General features: G+C 51.0%; 1 protein-coding gene across 6 annotated transcripts in view; it reads left to right on the forward strand.

The window, feature by feature from the left end:
- Nucleotides 1-15,539, forward strand: part of MYO1A (myosin IA) — a 26,649-nt gene continuing 11,110 nt past the window's right edge. For 3 of the 6 annotated variants that reach the window (XM_055085575.1, XM_028491224.1, XM_055085579.1), the window contains exons 1-22: nt 1-1,214; nt 2,700-2,878; nt 2,985-3,100; nt 3,364-3,458; nt 3,652-3,756; nt 3,950-3,996; nt 4,136-4,199; nt 4,401-4,499; nt 6,744-6,847; nt 6,963-7,110; nt 7,590-7,708; nt 7,789-7,875; nt 9,231-9,296; nt 9,448-9,552; nt 11,541-11,603; nt 11,810-12,010; nt 12,184-12,410; nt 12,799-12,999; nt 13,258-13,351; nt 13,799-13,948; nt 14,058-14,126; nt 14,569-14,643. In XM_055085575.1, the coding sequence (XP_054941550.1) occupies nt 2,765-2,878; nt 2,985-3,100; nt 3,364-3,458; nt 3,652-3,756; nt 3,950-3,996; nt 4,136-4,199; nt 4,401-4,499; nt 6,744-6,847; nt 6,963-7,110; nt 7,590-7,708; nt 7,789-7,875; nt 9,231-9,296; nt 9,448-9,552; nt 11,541-11,603; nt 11,810-12,010; nt 12,184-12,410; nt 12,799-12,999; nt 13,258-13,351; nt 13,799-13,948; nt 14,058-14,126; nt 14,569-14,643 (2,349 nt within the window). In that variant the 5' untranslated portion in view covers nt 1-1,214; nt 2,700-2,764. Of the gene's footprint in view, nt 1,215-2,699; nt 2,879-2,984; nt 3,101-3,363; nt 3,459-3,651; nt 3,757-3,810; nt 3,997-4,135; nt 4,200-4,400; nt 4,500-6,743; nt 6,848-6,962; nt 7,111-7,589; nt 7,709-7,788; nt 7,876-9,230; nt 9,297-9,447; nt 9,553-11,540; nt 11,604-11,809; nt 12,011-12,183; nt 12,411-12,798; nt 13,000-13,257; nt 13,352-13,798; nt 13,949-14,057; nt 14,127-14,568; nt 14,644-15,539 lie in introns of those variants that run through there. The other 3 variants (XM_055085577.1, XM_055085576.1, XM_055085578.1) reach the window with 3 other exon arrangements.

Here is a 15,539-nt window from a genome sequence, read left to right on the forward strand (position 1 = left end):
GCTGTTAGTAATTACCTAATTTGCTCTTTGTGCATATGCCTGGGAGGCAGGACGGTGGGCATGGGGAGCCCGCTGTTTAGGAATTTTCCTGAGTGGATGAGGGGGTACTCTGGGAAATAGGGTTTTAAAGCTTCTCGTCCACTGGAGGCAGTTATTTCCAGCCAAGATAGTGCCCAGGAAAGAGCATCCCAGGGTCTTATTTGGTATTCTAGCACAGAAGAAGGAATAAAATGAGAAATACCAGGACTTGGGCTGGAAGCTGTGGCCAACTTAGGGTCAGGAAGCTGCATTTTTCTGTTCCTGGTTCTGCCATGTGCTGTCTGTGGAACTAGGGGCACATCGTGGAACCTCTCTGAGCCTCGGTGTTTGTCTCCAGTTTTCCTTTTTAATGGAGTGAGTCTGCACTGCCTCCCTCACAGGGTGGTGTGAGTCAATGAGGTGACACAGGTGGGAGTTCACTGAATGAATGAAATGTCAGGTGTTATCACTAACTGTAATCTTTGGACCTGTACGATGGGGTCTGATTCATGGGGGGAGGGAAGTGGAGAGAAATTTGGGGATTTTGTCTGCTTAGTTCTTCCAGTAATGTCATCAGTACCCCCCTGGCTCCCAACAAGATAGAAAGGGTAGGTCTGAGGGAGGTACTACTTCTTTGGTCAGAAGACACCCCAGCCTAACTTCCTCTTTGACAGTATTCCTGACTTTTGGGAAAAGCTTTTCCTTGGCTATACAGTCTGCCCCTTCTTCCCTCATTTCCAAATGTTGGGGGCAATGGAGCAAGAACTCGGCTTGAACCCCTCAGCTAAGGCCAGCCAGATACCCCTTCCTGCCTAGAGGGGGCTTTCTCATGTGACTGAGTGTCTCCCTCTGGGGCTGCAGGCCTGTGAAGGGTTAAGCGAGCCACACCCTCAGCAGGAACAGCCTCGGACTTTGTGCTGAGCAGCCGACTTTGTGCTGAGCAGCCGTCTCAGGGCTCGCCTGGCTTGACTGGCACAGGGAGCCCAGGCTGCACAGAGGAAGGTCGGAGTCGTGGCCACTGGGAAGAGGAGGGTCGAATATTTCCTGTCTCCCCCGACACCATGGACAGCTCCCATTAACGAGGGCACCTCTCCAGCCTTGGGGCCTGGGACTCCTATGCCCCCTTCCTGTCAAATTGGGATTTCATCCACCATTCTCCAGGAGACCCTGAAGTTACACCCTAGTTCCAGTGTTGGGTGAGTCCTGCCTTAACCGGCCTCTAACTCCTCTTTTCACATCTTCGGGTGCCCCGTGTGGGGGCCGCTTTTTTTCCCCTCTTCCCCACCTCCAACCAGTCTTATTCCCATTCCTTTCAAATCTAAATCCAAGGAAGATGCCTTCTCCCAGCCCTGCTTCTGCTTCTCTCCCTTCCCTGCCAAGTTATTTAAAATCGTAACTTTTTTTTTTAATCTAGAAAATGTAGGATGATAATAGTATCTGCTTCATGGGGATATTGTAAGCATCAAGTGAATTAGTGTATGTAAAGTGTTTAGAGCCTTCCTAGCCTGTAGTACATACTTCCTGATTGCTAAAGGTTGCTATAATCGGTATTCTTATTGCTCCCTCTGTTGTGGCTTTACAGGAAGTGACAGGTGCTCCCTTTTCCCGAAGCTTGGGGAAGGCAGAGTGAAGGGAGAAGGCAGCCTGTGCCCCCTTCTTGCCCCACCTTCCCTTCCTGCTTCCCTCCCTTCCCCCAGTCAGTTTCAGCGATGCAGGACAGGAGGATGTGGCTCTTTTATTCCTGTTAGGGAGTGGCATTGACCATTGTAATAGTCCTGTCCTGCACCAGGTCGCCCTGCCTACTCAGTCCCCCAGGAAAGACTGAGGAGGGCTGGGCTTCCACTCTAGGGAGCACCTGCCATATGCCTACTACATGGAGTCTGAGCCGCACGGTGTCCCCTGCCCCTCTGACTCTGCTTTTCCTTACCCATTCCCACCAGCTACTAAAAAGCTAGGTGTGTCCCTCTGGGGCAAAGTCCATGCCAGAAGCTTATGGTCATGGGTGTAAAAGCTGGACATGGAAAAATAGGGACAGACGTGTAGGCACATCCAGAGGTCCTGACAGCTACTTGCTTGTTGGGGAAACAAACCTCATTTTCATTTTCTTTGGGGTATTCCAGCCTTTTATGGAGGAACTCCCGTCTCTGTCCTTGAGCTCGTCACCTCTTCCAGTCCCCATTTAAAAAATGAATCTCACTGTAGCAATGAGACGGGAGGAAAGACACTGGCACAATTTTTCAAAGGGGTATGGGTGTGCTGGGTGACTGAAACGGGGCCTGTGAGAGGCGGGGAGTTGAGAAGGAGAATGGGGGACAAAGAGTCAGGGAGTCTGGACCCTGGCCTCAGCCTCAGTGCAGGAGGGAGGGAGCTTTTGGTGCCTGGCTGTGGCATGAAGTTTGCTTACCCTTTCCTCCCCAGCCCTCTCCCCTGCAAGCACAAGGATGCTCCCCCAGCTGCTGCCTACTGGGTGCCTTCTTTACCCTGGTGGTCCTGTCCTACCCCCACCAACCCTAATTCAGGGAGCAGAGCATTCCCTTGCCTCCCACCAAGGGTTTCTGCAGCCTCCACTGTTAGCTTGGGCTGGTCCAGAGGGCTCTCCCAGGTTGAGGGCTCTCTCTAGGGCCAGGACTGGGGGAGGGGAAAGCTCTCTTAGGTCCTTCTGCCTTCCTCCCCTCAAACAGTTACTGGCCTCTAAAGCTGAGCAGACATCAACAAACTGATCCCAGGATCAGTTACTCCTCTGGACATGACTCTCCTGGAAGGGTCCATTGGGGTGGAGGACCTTGTGCTCCTGGAACCCCTGGAGCAGGAGTCTCTGATCAAGAACCTCCAGCTGCGCTATGAAAACAGGGAGATTTATGTGAGTGCTTACGGGTGCCCGTGCCTGTGGCCGTGTGGCCAGAGAGTTCATGTGCCTCCCATTAACCCCCACCCTCGCTCATTGCCTTCATCTTCCCTGGCTCCAGACCTACATTGGGAACGTGTTGGTCTCAGTGAATCCCTACCAACAGCTGCCCATCTATGGCCCAGAGTTCATTGCCAGATACTGGGACCATACCTTCTACGAGCTGAAGCCCCATGTGTGAGTAGAGGGACCGAGGAAAGGTGACAGGGCCCCAGCGCGCTATGATGACACATCCTAATTTCCTCTTTCCTTCCTCCTGAAGGAGGTTCTCCAGCTGCCCCTTCCTCCCTTGTCCCTCTGGAGGCCCCTTCCTAGGCCTGTCACTTGCCTTGGTCTGGTCCAAGTGGGGAGGCCGAATGAGTCTGGGGGTTGGGGGTTGAGTGAAAGATATTGTCCTGGACTGGTCCCACACTAGTCACCACCCACTTCCTCCCCGCAAGCTATGCACTGGCGAATGTGGCGTACCAGTCACTGAGGGACCAGGACCAAGACCAGTGTATCCTCATCACGGGCGAGAGTGGAGCTGGCAAGACAGGTGAGGCGCCCGGGGGGGAAGCCATGGAGTCACTGCTGGAACTACCCCCTTGTCTCTTTCCAAGCCAGGCCCAGTTCTGCCCCCACCCCCTGAAATTCCTCCCTGGCTTTTTCTGGCTCTGAGTGGTGTGAGGTGCTGGGATGAGGGAGGTTAAGGGCATTGGTGGGGATCCACGCAAGGGTTTCTCTTGCAGAGGCTAGTAAGCTAGTGATGACTTACGTGGCAGCTGTCTGTGGGGAAGGGGAACGGGTGAACTCTGTGAAGGAGCAACTGCTTCAGTCAAATCCAGTGCTGGAGGGTGAGAAGTCCAGTCTCTGCCCTCTCCACCCCCACCCCACCCTACCGTCCCCAGTGTTCCCCAGATCGCTGTTCTTGCTCAGCCTGAGAAACCTGAGATCGGCCCCCTGGCTGGAGGGCCTTCCCCCTTCCCCTGCCCTGGAGTCCCTCTTCTCGCCTCAGTCATCGTGTTCCGCCTCCCCTCGTCTCCGCAGCTTTTGGCAATGCCAAGACCATTCGCAACAACAACTCCTCTCGATTTGTGAGTGAACATCTCCCCGGACTGGGACAAGAGGGTGTGGGGCCTTGAGAGGGAGGAACAAGGCACAGATCCCTCCTGGACAGGGTGGCGAGAAGAGGAGGAAGCCAAGTCTCTCTCTCTCTCTCTCTGGTCTCTGAAGGGAAAATACATGGATATTGAGTTTGACTTCAAGGGATCCCCCCTTGGTGGCGTCATCACAAACTGTACGTGTCTCCCCATCCCGCTTACCACCTGTCCCACCTGCCCCATGGTGTTCCTTTTGGCTAATCTGCTGCTGTAGGAAGGAGGAATGTTAGACTACCAGGCTTCCCAACTGCTAGGAACACTAGGGATGAGGGCAGAATTAGAGGGAAGCTGCAGTACCTCCCAGGTCCTCAGAACATTATTTTCAAATTCTCTGCCAGATCTGCTTGAGAAATCCCGCGTGGTGAAGCACTTTGAAGGAGAAAGGAACTTCCACATCTTCTATCAGCTACTGGCTGGAGCAGATCCACAGCTGCTGAGTATGTGCCTGCCCCCGACACATGGCAGAACATCCCTAGCCTCCATTCAGTGCCCAGAACCCCTGGGCCCCTCTGGATCCCTGTAGCCCTCTTCCCTTGAATCTCAGGGCAGTCCCCACCCTGAATCTCATCCACCCATTGTTGGGAACAAATCCCTTAACCTCTGTGTTCTCTTCCTTTTCTGGGGTTTTATTGCTAGGAATAAGCCTTCTTACCTCTTCACTGCTTTTTTTTTTGTTTTGTTTTTTTTGTTTTTTTGCGGTATGCGGGCCTCTCACTGTTGTGGTCTCTCCCGTTGCGGAGCACAGGCTCCAGACGCACAGGCTCAGCGGCCATGGCTCACGGGCCCAGCTGCTCCGTGGCATGTGGGATCTTCCCGGACCGGGGCACGAACCCGTGTCCCCTGCATCGGCAGGCGGACTCTCAACCACTGCGCCACCAGGGAAGCCCTTCACTGCTCTTATTTCTCTGTCTTGTCTGGATTCCTCTTTCCCCAAGCTGGCTTTAGAAATGGAACACTTATTTCCATCTACCATCTCTCCTATCTTCAATTTAAGGGACTTTATCCATAGCTCAGCAGGAAAGCAAGCAGGATGTTACAAGTGTTCAAGAACTCTCAATGAGCTCTAGCTGAAGTTGTCCTGGGTCTACATCTGCGTACAGGACCTTGTCCTTGATTTTCTCTTCTTAGATAGTTCTGTGGAGGTTCCATTCAGTCATTCATCAAACATCTCTTGAACACTTAACTATGCTTGAACATTGTGCTAGCTTCTAGGGTTACAGAAGTGAGTAAGAGACCTTGTCCTCGAAGAACTTATAGTCTTCTACGGATGGCAGATGCATGAACAGCTACATCGCAATACAGTGTGATCAGTGCCAATAGGCTCTGCAGCTGGCTAGAGGGGCAGAAGGCATGGAGCACCTTACCTTGTCTTGGGGAAGAGACCATCTCAGCCTGGATGCTGGATGGACCTGAGGTGGCTCTGGATGGGCATTACTGCAGGGTCTGATGGGACTTAAAGCCCTGCCAGAGTTTCCCCTCTCAATCCCCCCTCTAACTGTGGGCACTGTGGGTGTCTGGCCCCCAAGAACCTGTCCCTTTGGTTTCTGGTTATTCTGTGCTGGACTTGTGCCTGTCTCCTTTCCCCCTCCTGGAGATCTCTATGGTTCAAGAGCCCCCACAGGTCTCATCCTCCCTCCTGGCTTAATTGTCTTGATTGTATTCCGTTTGTCTGAATCATAGGTACTAGAGTTGTGCTCTGGCTGATTCTCACTCACTGATTTAAGTTGAGTCTGGGTGGGGCCTCCCTCCCTGGTGTCATCATCCCAGGGCCTTTCTGACTCATTCTCCTTCCAGACATCCCTCTTTAGCAGGCTCTTGTTTCAAAATTTGTGTCTCAGGGGAAACTGCCATTAAACTCTAGTTTGAGGGTCACTCCCTGATTCTCAGATCATTTGATACCCTTCAAGCTCCACGATTAACCCATTCCTTCCCATCTCAGGTGAGCGGCTTTGACCATTCCCTTGATTCATTTATTAAAAAGAAAAAAGTTCCTGCATGCCAGCCAGGCACACAGAATATGAAGATGAAAAACACAGTCCCAACACACAAGTTGTTCATTTGTAGGAGGGACAGAAAAAAACCCAAAGCCCAGCCCATGTGATGTGGTCTGGGGTAGAGATGCATAATGGAGGAACACAAGAGGGCCATTTGGCTCAGCTACATGCAGAGAAAACCTTCCCGAAGGGAGTCAGGGTTGGGGAACGTAGTATCTGTCACTTGGTTGGTGCTTTGTGAACAAATAATGGGTGCGCCAACCTGGGCCTAGGGCGAGTCCTTGAGGCTGGGGGTGGGTGGGAGATGTGTGCTCACCCTTCTTTCCTCACCTTCATCCTCCCAGAACCATTGAGAACTGAGCAGGACAGAGAGGTTTCTTGTTTGTTTTTATTGTTTGGAACCCTGAGGGTGGGGAAAAGAGTAGAATGAGGCTTTTCTTTCGTAAAAGTTGGGGAAAACCTCAACAATTATGAACACCCAAACCCTAAATACCACTTAAAAATGTAGTCTATCATCACAGGAATTACTGATCCCAAAACAAAAGAGGCAGGGGAAGAACCTAAAACAAAAATGGCTCCTCTGAATAAATGAATGAACCAACCTAGGACAAGGACCGTGAGGGTCAAGGCTGGAGGACTCCAGAAAGCATGTGTACTGACCCTTTTCCCTCATGCTGGCCCTCCCAGAGGCCCTGAAGCTTGAGCGGGACACAGATGGCTATGCGTACCTGAACCCGGGGGCATCCAGGGTGGATGGCATGGACGACACTGCCAACTTCAAGACCCTCCAGGTGAGTACCTGGGATGGGCCATTAGGCCATGCCCCGAGCCCAGGCTCTGGCTTTGAGAAGGGAGGCGTTGGACTGGCACCGCAGTTCAGCTTTGGACTTCTCCTTTCTCTCCAAGAGTGCGATGACTGTGATTGGGTTCTCCAAGGAGGAGATTCGGCAGGTGCTAGAGGTGGTGGCCCTGGTGTTGAAGCTGGGGAATGTGGAACTGGCAGACGAGTTCCAGGCCAATGGGATACCAGCAAGTGGCATCCGTGATGGGAGAGGTCTGCACCCAACCAGCTCCCTGAATCTCCTGCTACAGTTTCTGTTCTTCCACCATCTCCAGCATAATAGACCTCACTCTGATTCAGTCCCCCTCTGTCGGCTCAGGAGTTCTTCCCCAAACATACTCATTCAGAACTCCCTGTGAGGCATATTGGAATGAGGTTTCGATGTTTGGTAGACCTAGGTTCTGGGACCTCTCTGAGTCTCAGTGGATTCTTTGCAGAAATGGGGACAATTACAGTCATTTCAGGAGATTCTCATATTAAAGGAGATAATGCATGCAAAGTGTCAAGATCTCCCTTTCCTCCTCCTCCCCAGAGATTCCTCCAGAGCCATGTTCTGGATTGGCTGTAAGGACTTTCCCAGTAAGACCCAGGAACAGCAGGCTCTCAGCAGTTTCACTTTTCAGCCCTCCCTCCCTCCCTCCCCTGGGAGCAAGCCCTCTCTCAGGCCATGTTGTATTTCCTTATCACTCCAGGTATTCAAGAGATTGGGGAAATGGTGGGTTTGAATTCAGTGGAACTCGAGAGAGCTTTGTGCTCAAGGACCGTGGAAACGGCCAAAGAAAAAGTGGTCACTGCACTGAATGTCGTCCAGGTGAGGGGCCCTGTGGGAGGAGGCTGAGTTTTGAGTCTGTTCTGTGGCTGCCACACTAACCAGTTGGCACTGCCCTGCAGGCTCAGTACGCTCGGGATGCTCTGGCTAAGAACGTCTACAGCCGCCTTTTCAACTGGCTAGTGAATCGAATCAATGAGAGTATCGAGGTGAGAGACTGCCCTCCTCCCTCAGCACTCTCCTCTGCCTGCCCCATGCCTTGGGTTCTGAGATGAACAGAGTAAGGAGGATAGGGTGTATTTATTTATTTATGATAATGTAGTGTTTTGGAAACATCTCTGTTTTTTTGAGTTCATCTATTTGGGTTCCCTACTAACCAACTGTGTGGTCTTTCAGTTTCACAGAGATTCTGAACCTCAGTTTCCCGATTTGGGAAATGAGACACACTAATGCCTACTTGTTTCACAGGATTTAGTGAGGATCAGATGAAATTGTGTACGTGGTTACCATATAACCCAGCAATTCTACTCCTAAGTATATATCCAAAAGAACTGAAAACAGATGTCCACATAAAAACCTGTGCATAAATGTTCATAGAGGCATTATTCATAATAGCCAAGAAGTGGAAACAACCCCAGTGTACATCAACTAATGAATGGATAAACAAAATGTGGTATATCCATACAGTGGGATATTATTTGGCCATTAAAAGGCATGAAGTGCTGATACATGCTCAACGTGGATGAACCTTGGAAACATGTTGAGTGAAAGGAGCCAGACACAAAACGTCACATTTTGTATGATTCCATTTATATGAAATGTCCAGAGTAAGCAATCCATCGGGATGGGAAGTAGGTCAGCGGTTGCCAGGGGAATAGGGAGTGACTGCTAATGGGTTACATGTATAAGATTTCACCTGGAGATGATGAAAATGCTCTGGAATTTAGTGGTGATGGTTGTATACCTTTTGAATATACTGGAAAAAAAAATTCCACTGAATTGTGTACTTTTAAAGGGTAAATTTTATGGTTTGCAGATTAGATCAAAATAGAGCTATTATTTAAAAATTCGTATGTGAAAGTGCCATCAGTTTAGAATCTGTTACCAGAAGGCAACAGGGTAATATAGGATTTGAATCTAGATTTGGGTAAATGCTTAGCTCTTTTGAAGTTTGATTTTTTTTTATCTGTAGAATGGGAATAATCACACCTTATAGGGATAGATGGATTAATGAAATAAGATCATAGGATTTTTTGTAAAATGCTTTACAAATATAAGGGATGGTTATTTTCCCAGGAAGATTTTAACATCTTTCTACTTTGTACCATGGAAGCATTTTCCTGGAATCTATTACATCTTCCTTTTCCTCCTTTCCTCCCTCTTTGCTTGTCCTTCAGCATATAGAGGAAGAGGGAGAGTAAAATTACACCAATTCCTTTCCAGCTTGGTCAAGCTCACCCAAGTTCTGTTTGCTCCCTGCTTTACTCACATCCATCCCAGGGGGGCCTGGCCTGGTGTGTACAGGGCCAGTCCTCAGATTTTTTTATCTTTTCCTCCTCTTCAGGTGGGCACTGGGGAGAAAAGGAAGGTCATGGGAGTCCTGGATATCTATGGCTTTGAAATATTAGAGGTGAGAGAGCTTCAGCAACCTCAGCACCCTGCTTCCTGAGGGTTAGGAGCGGCAGTCCCAAAGGGGGGTGTGAGAGAGGGGAGGTAGGGCTGAGACGGAGGAAGTCTTGGGCTGAGCTGGTCTCCCTCTCTAACCTGTGTACCCACCACAGGATAATAGCTTTGAGCAATTTGTGATCAACTACTGCAATGAGAAGCTACAGCAGGTGTTCATAGAGATAACACTGAAAGAGGAGCAAGAGGAATATAAGAGAGAGGTAAACAAGGACTTCCTGCTTCCCCTCTCTCAGATGACTTCTAGGCGTATGCCAGGTCTTTCTCCTTCATCACAGCTTCCTCTCAGTTGTCCCCAGATGAGAACACTAAGGACAAAAAGTTTCCCTTGCACGGCTGAATATTCCAGCATTACCAAGTAGCCCTAATTCTCTGCTTTCCACCCCCAGTTCCCCATCCTGCCCTCCAGGCCAGGAGAGGAAGGGGGCAGATTGATGGAAGGGTGTCGGGGTGGGTAGGGGTGGGGGAGAGGCCTGACAAGAGTGAAGTGACAGCTGTGCTTGGCCCAGGGCAGGCTGTGAGCCGAATCTAGAAGGGGCATTTCTCCTGGGCTTGGCACCCTACCACATCCCTTTCGGTGCCCTTCTCTGATGTCTCAGAATCTTTTGTCTCCTCTGGGCTGGACTGATGTTGCCGTCCCCTCTTGTAGCACCCAGACTTCCTCACCAGAAATGCCCCGTGGCTCAAAGTTTCCACACTCCTTCCCCTGGTCAGCGAAAACTGCCCCCCCCCACCCCGTTTTCTATGGCCAAGTGTTAGAAAAGCTCTCTGATTGAGCTAATTCACTCCAAAGTGTGAATGGCTGAGTCTCACTCATCAAAACCCTCCCAGGGATGTTCCCTGTGAGCTCTCAGGAACCTGCTGTGGCAGAATTTCAGGCAATGTGGTCACAACTAAAAGTTTTTTTAGTTTTGTATGTTTTTACTTTAAAAATTTAAATTATCAAATAGATATACATTCCCATGCTTCAAGATTCAAAAAGCTTAAAAGGGCGTATAAAGAAAGGTCTCCCTCCCACCCCATCCCAGCTTCCTAGTTCTCCCCCCGCATCTAGAGGCAACTGAAGTTGGCCTCCTTCCAGAGGTCTTTTATGTGTAATCAAAAAAATCTGTAAATATATTTTCCCTCAAAATTTATTCAAGTGGCAATGAATACACTCTGTTCTGCATCTTGCTTTCACCAGTTAACAAGAGACCTTTCTGTATCAGTACATAAAGATGCTTTTCTACAGCTGCATAGGATTGTGCATTTAACCAGTTGGGGGAGGTATTTTGGGGATGAAGAGGGCGGGCAACTTTACTTAATTCCACTCTGCATTCCCTAAAGACCTGTGAGGGAGGAGGAGGCTCGTGTTCCCCAATCACACCTGGGAATGGCCTGAGCCTGGGAGGTCTGGCCCTTGGCTGGTCCGGAGCTCTCCTGTCTATAGGCCTGATACCCAGCAAAGCTCTAAATTAGAGATGCATGGTCTTATGGGTCTTCTGCTTCTATACCATTCTTTTTAAAAAACAAATTATACAGCCCCAAAGTATCATGTAGATCAGTGGTTCTGAAAGTGTGGTCCTGGACCAGCAGCGGCAGTATCCCCTGGAAACATGTTGGAAAGACAAATTCCCAGGCCCTGTCCCAGACCTGCTGAATCAGAACCTGGGGGTGGGGCCCAGCAATCTGTATTTTAACAAGCCCTCCAGGTGATGGTGATGCACACGAGTTTGGGGATCACTGATGAAGGTCTTTGAAGATGTATCAAATTAGCTTTGTTGTTTGATGATAAACTCACCTATGTGCTTTGGTTCCATAGCTTGTTGCCAGAACATTATGGCCATTTACTCTTCTACACATTCCAGGACCCTTCCCCACTCCCACAGTGGGGTAAACCCTATCCCAGTCTTCACCCAACATATTCCATTTCCTTCTCCAACCTACAGCACCTACACGGCTTTCTGCACTGTTTCACCCTCTCTCACAACTGCTCTGGGTCCTCCCACACATCTGCCCACCCACCCCACAAATTCTCCATCAACCTTGGAGGGATGAGGATGTGATAGAAACCACACCAAGGACCCCTCTGAACTATAGGGCTTTCTGATGGTCCTTTGTGGGGTGGGTGAAAAGGGGGCCTGGTTCTGGTGAGACCGTTGGAGACTTGTCTTGGACCTGCTCCATGTAATTTGTCATCTCCCGTTGCCAGGGCATACCGTGGGTGAAGGTGGACTACTTTGATAATGGCATTATCTGTAATCTCATTGAGCATGTAAGTTATCCTTCTCTCGTCTCTGGGACCTCCCCCTCCAGACTGCCTGAACACCCTTCCCCTGTCTCTCTCTCCCCTCCTCCCCCACCCCACTTGATAAGGATGGTAAAGAGGGCAAAGGATGAGGGGGCAGAGGGGCGGCAGTGAGGATGTGGACGTCTTGAAGGACCAGGTCTAGGTTGGGCTGATCTTGTTCCCCTGGCCAGAATCAGCAAGGCATCCTGGCCATGCTGGACGAGGAGTGCCTGCGGCCTGGGGTGGTCAGTGACTCCACCTTCCTAGCAAAGCTGAACCAGGTCTTCTCCAAGCATGGCCACTATGAGAGCAAAGTCACCCAGAACGCCCAGCACCAGTATGACCACAGCATGGGCCTCAGCTGCTTCCGCATCTGCCACTATGCGGGCAAGGTGATGTCGCGGGGCTGGAGGGTGAAGACTAGGGCCTGGGCACAGGCTGAAGGCAATGGGGGAGGCACTGGGGGGAGATGAGAACCAGGAACACTTCTCAGTGAGACTGGGAGGGCCATGCGCATGACAGACAATGTGGTGGGCTCTCCAGACCAAGTGCTGTTCCTGTACAGGTGACCTACAACGTGAACAGCTTCATTGACAAGAATAACGACCTACTCTTCCGGGACTTGTCCCAGGCCATGTGGAAGGCCCAGCACCCCCTCCTTCGGTCCTTGTTTCCTGAGGGTGATCCAAAGCAGGCGTCTCTCAAACGCCCCCCAACTGCTGGTGTCCAGTTCAAGGGTTCTGTGGCCATTCTCATGAAGAACCTGTATTCCAAGAAACCCAACTACATCAGGTGACATGCTGGGCACATAGGGTAACACGCTGCATTTGTGATGACACTTGCAGGGTCCATGCATGGTAGAACATGTCCGTGCGGGGGCGGAGGGTTGGCTGTCTCTGGAATAGGATACCAGATCCCTTTTCCTCATGAAAAACAGAGCCAGCTGAGGAGCTGAGAGTCCTGTAAGGGGGAGAGCGTCATGGTCAAGTAGGGACCACGCTATAGTGAGTGAAACTGGGAAGGCCAGCGTGTCTGCTTCCTCTGAAAATTTTCAGCTAACGGGAATGTGTACAGAGTAGAGGTGTAAAAAAAAAAAAAAAAAAAGGTGTAGAGACCAGGATGGGTGACACTGGGAAGGGTGAAGCTCCTGTAGCCCGGGCCTTGCCTCACCTCCCACCAGGTGTATAAAGCCCAATGAGCATCAGCAACGAGGTGAGTTCTCCTCGGAGCTGGTGGCCGTCCAGGCTCGGTACCTGGGGCTGCTGGAGAATGTGCGGGTGCGACGAGCAGGCTATGCCTACCGCCAGACCTACGAGTCCTTCCTGGAAAGGTACCGATTGCTGAGCCGGAGCACTTGGCCTCGCTGGGACGGTGGAGACCGGTAAGACTCAGTGGGAGACTGGGGAGAAGGGAAGGGCAGTGCAGGGAACCTCTGTGGGGGAAGAGACCAGGTGCTGCCATGTGTATCGCTGAAGCTCGGTGAAGGGATTCTCGGGGAAATGAATGATCACTTTTCAGAGGCTCTGAAGTCTGTTCGAACCCTGAACTCTTCTCCTGGGGTGAAAGGGGGTAGAGGAAAGGTGGGAGAGGACCCTCCCCTGGGATGCCCTTTGGCAGCTTTCCCCACCTCCCCCTGTAGGGAGGGGGTCGAGAAGGTCCTGGGGGAGCTGAGTGTGTCCTCAGAGGAGCTGGCCTTTGGGAAGACAAAGATCTTCATCAGAAGCCCCAAGACTGTGAGTTGGAGGGTGCACTTGTGTTTGGTGGGGCTGGAAGGTGGAAGAGTTGGAGAGCCCACCTGAGTGAGAGGCTGGGTGACGGGAGCTTCTAGAACCTGGAATGGATAGTGGATGAGGAAGTCTTCTCTCTGCAGGGACTTTATCCCTGGGAACTGAGTTCTTGGGTTCCTGCCCTGAGCCCTGGAATTAGGTGTGCTTGCATTGCTGGCCTGAGCGCCTCTGCCTGAAGCAGGACTCCTTGAGAGTCAGGGTGTCTGAGTTTCCAAGTCTTAGCACAATGCCTGCTAAAGAGTCAGAGCTCAGTAGCTGCTTATTAAATGAATGAATGCATAAATGAATAAGAGGACTAAGGAACGATTGAATAAAACACTGGCTGGGAAGCCTTTGGTGCCGTGGGGTTCCCTTAGGTGAGCCTCTCTGTGCCCCCCTTCCACCTCTCCACAGCTTTTCTACCTGGAAGATCAGAGGCGCCTACGAATCCAGCAGCTGGCCACACTCATACAGAAGGTGTACCGAGGCTGGCGCTGCCGCATCCACTACCAACTGATGCGCAAGAGTCAGATCCTCATTTCCTCTTGGTTTCGGGGCAACATGGTACCCGTTATCCCCAAAGTCCTATCCCCCTTACTCTAATAGGAGAGTGGGAAGCAGAGAGGTGGTTCAGGAGGTGGAGTTTTTCTAACAGGCCCACTGTTTTCTACAGCAAAAGAAACGGTATGGGAAGATGAAGGCATCAGCATTGTTGATCCAGGCTTTTGTGAGAGGTTGGAAGGTAATGGGGAAGGGAGAGGGGTTTCCTCCCCTCACGTGGCTCCTCCTGGTCATGCCAGCTGCTGCTGGTGGGGAAGAGTAGCAGAGAGAAGGTCCTGCCCGCACCCAGGACACACCTCTGTGTGATGGTGTGTCTGTCTCGGTGTGTTTCTGGGTCTGCTCTGTGTGTGTCTGGGAGTGTGGATGCATATTGGGGAGATCTGAATATATGCTTGGGTGTGTTTCTGACTTAGCAGCAGAGCTCTGCCTTCTGCTTTGAGTGTCCTTCTGATTGCCAGCTTGTCTGACTTTACTCTCTCCCTCCAGCTATAGTCTCAGCTCTTTATCTTACTCAGTTCTTTGTGTGGTTGAAAAATAGTAGAACCTCTTCTAGGCCTGTCTTCTATCTTCCAGGTACAACTCTCTATCTTTACTTTGGCCCTTTTCTTGTATGCCCCTGCCAGGCCCGCAAGAATTATCGAAAGTACTTCCGGTCAGGGGCTGCCCTCACCTTGTCAAATTTCATCTACAAGAGCATAGTAAGTGGTGGGGATTGAGGGTGGAAACGGGGCATTGAGGAGGGAGGGACAGGTTGGGAAGAGGAAGTATGTGGGGTTTGAGAGGAGGTGACTCAAAGCTTTTCCCCAAGAGCCTCCTCTATCTGATGTACTTAAACCCTGGGAGCAGAGGGGATGGGGCAGCAGCCTGCACGGGGAGGGCCCCAGCGCCGAGGGGCCTGGGGGCAGAATCAGAGCACATTTTGGCATGAATAGACACTGCAGGCAACCTTGTGGCAGGAAGGGGTCCCAGCACACCCACCAACTAGTCCATTGTGAGTAGGCTGGAGAAGAGACTGGGGCTAGGTGGTTAACAACAGTTGAAGAGGCTGAGCCTCACTGAAGAGCAGAGAGAGGACACACATAGGGTTAAGTAACCCAACCTCCCGAGATTCATTTTAGGGTTGGGGGTGAAGGTGGAGGAATCATATCTTCCTTCTATCTCTTCTGACACTGTAGCAGACTAGGCTGAAACTGAATCTCAGGAAGGACCTTAACTCTGGAGGACTCGGGTCAGGGTGGGCAGGAAGAAACCAAGAGCAGGCCTGGTCGTTCAAACTATGGACAGTTTCCAGTGAGAGGAAAACAGGGACAGAGAGGGGTGATTTCCAGAGACATATATCCAATAGCAGTAGTGCTGCTGAGAAGTGTTGCGGGGGAAACCAGATGGGGGAGAGCAGCACTCCATTGAAACGTTGGGAAAGATCAGAGAGAAGAGCGGGAGATCTTGGACAGGGCTGGAGTGAATTAGAACTGATCTCGGCTGATTTGATTTTTGACGGTTGTTAGGACTCTTACTGACTTTGCTCGTAAAGACACGAGATGCTTTGGAGCTCCTCTCTGTTCCCTCGGCTAAGTTGAGGAATGGGGGCTCTGGG

This window comes from Physeter macrocephalus, chromosome 6, assembly GCF_002837175.3.
Source record: "Physeter macrocephalus isolate SW-GA chromosome 6, ASM283717v5, whole genome shotgun sequence".
In the NCBI taxonomy this organism is placed as follows: Eukaryota; Metazoa; Chordata; class Mammalia; order Artiodactyla; family Physeteridae; genus Physeter; species Physeter macrocephalus.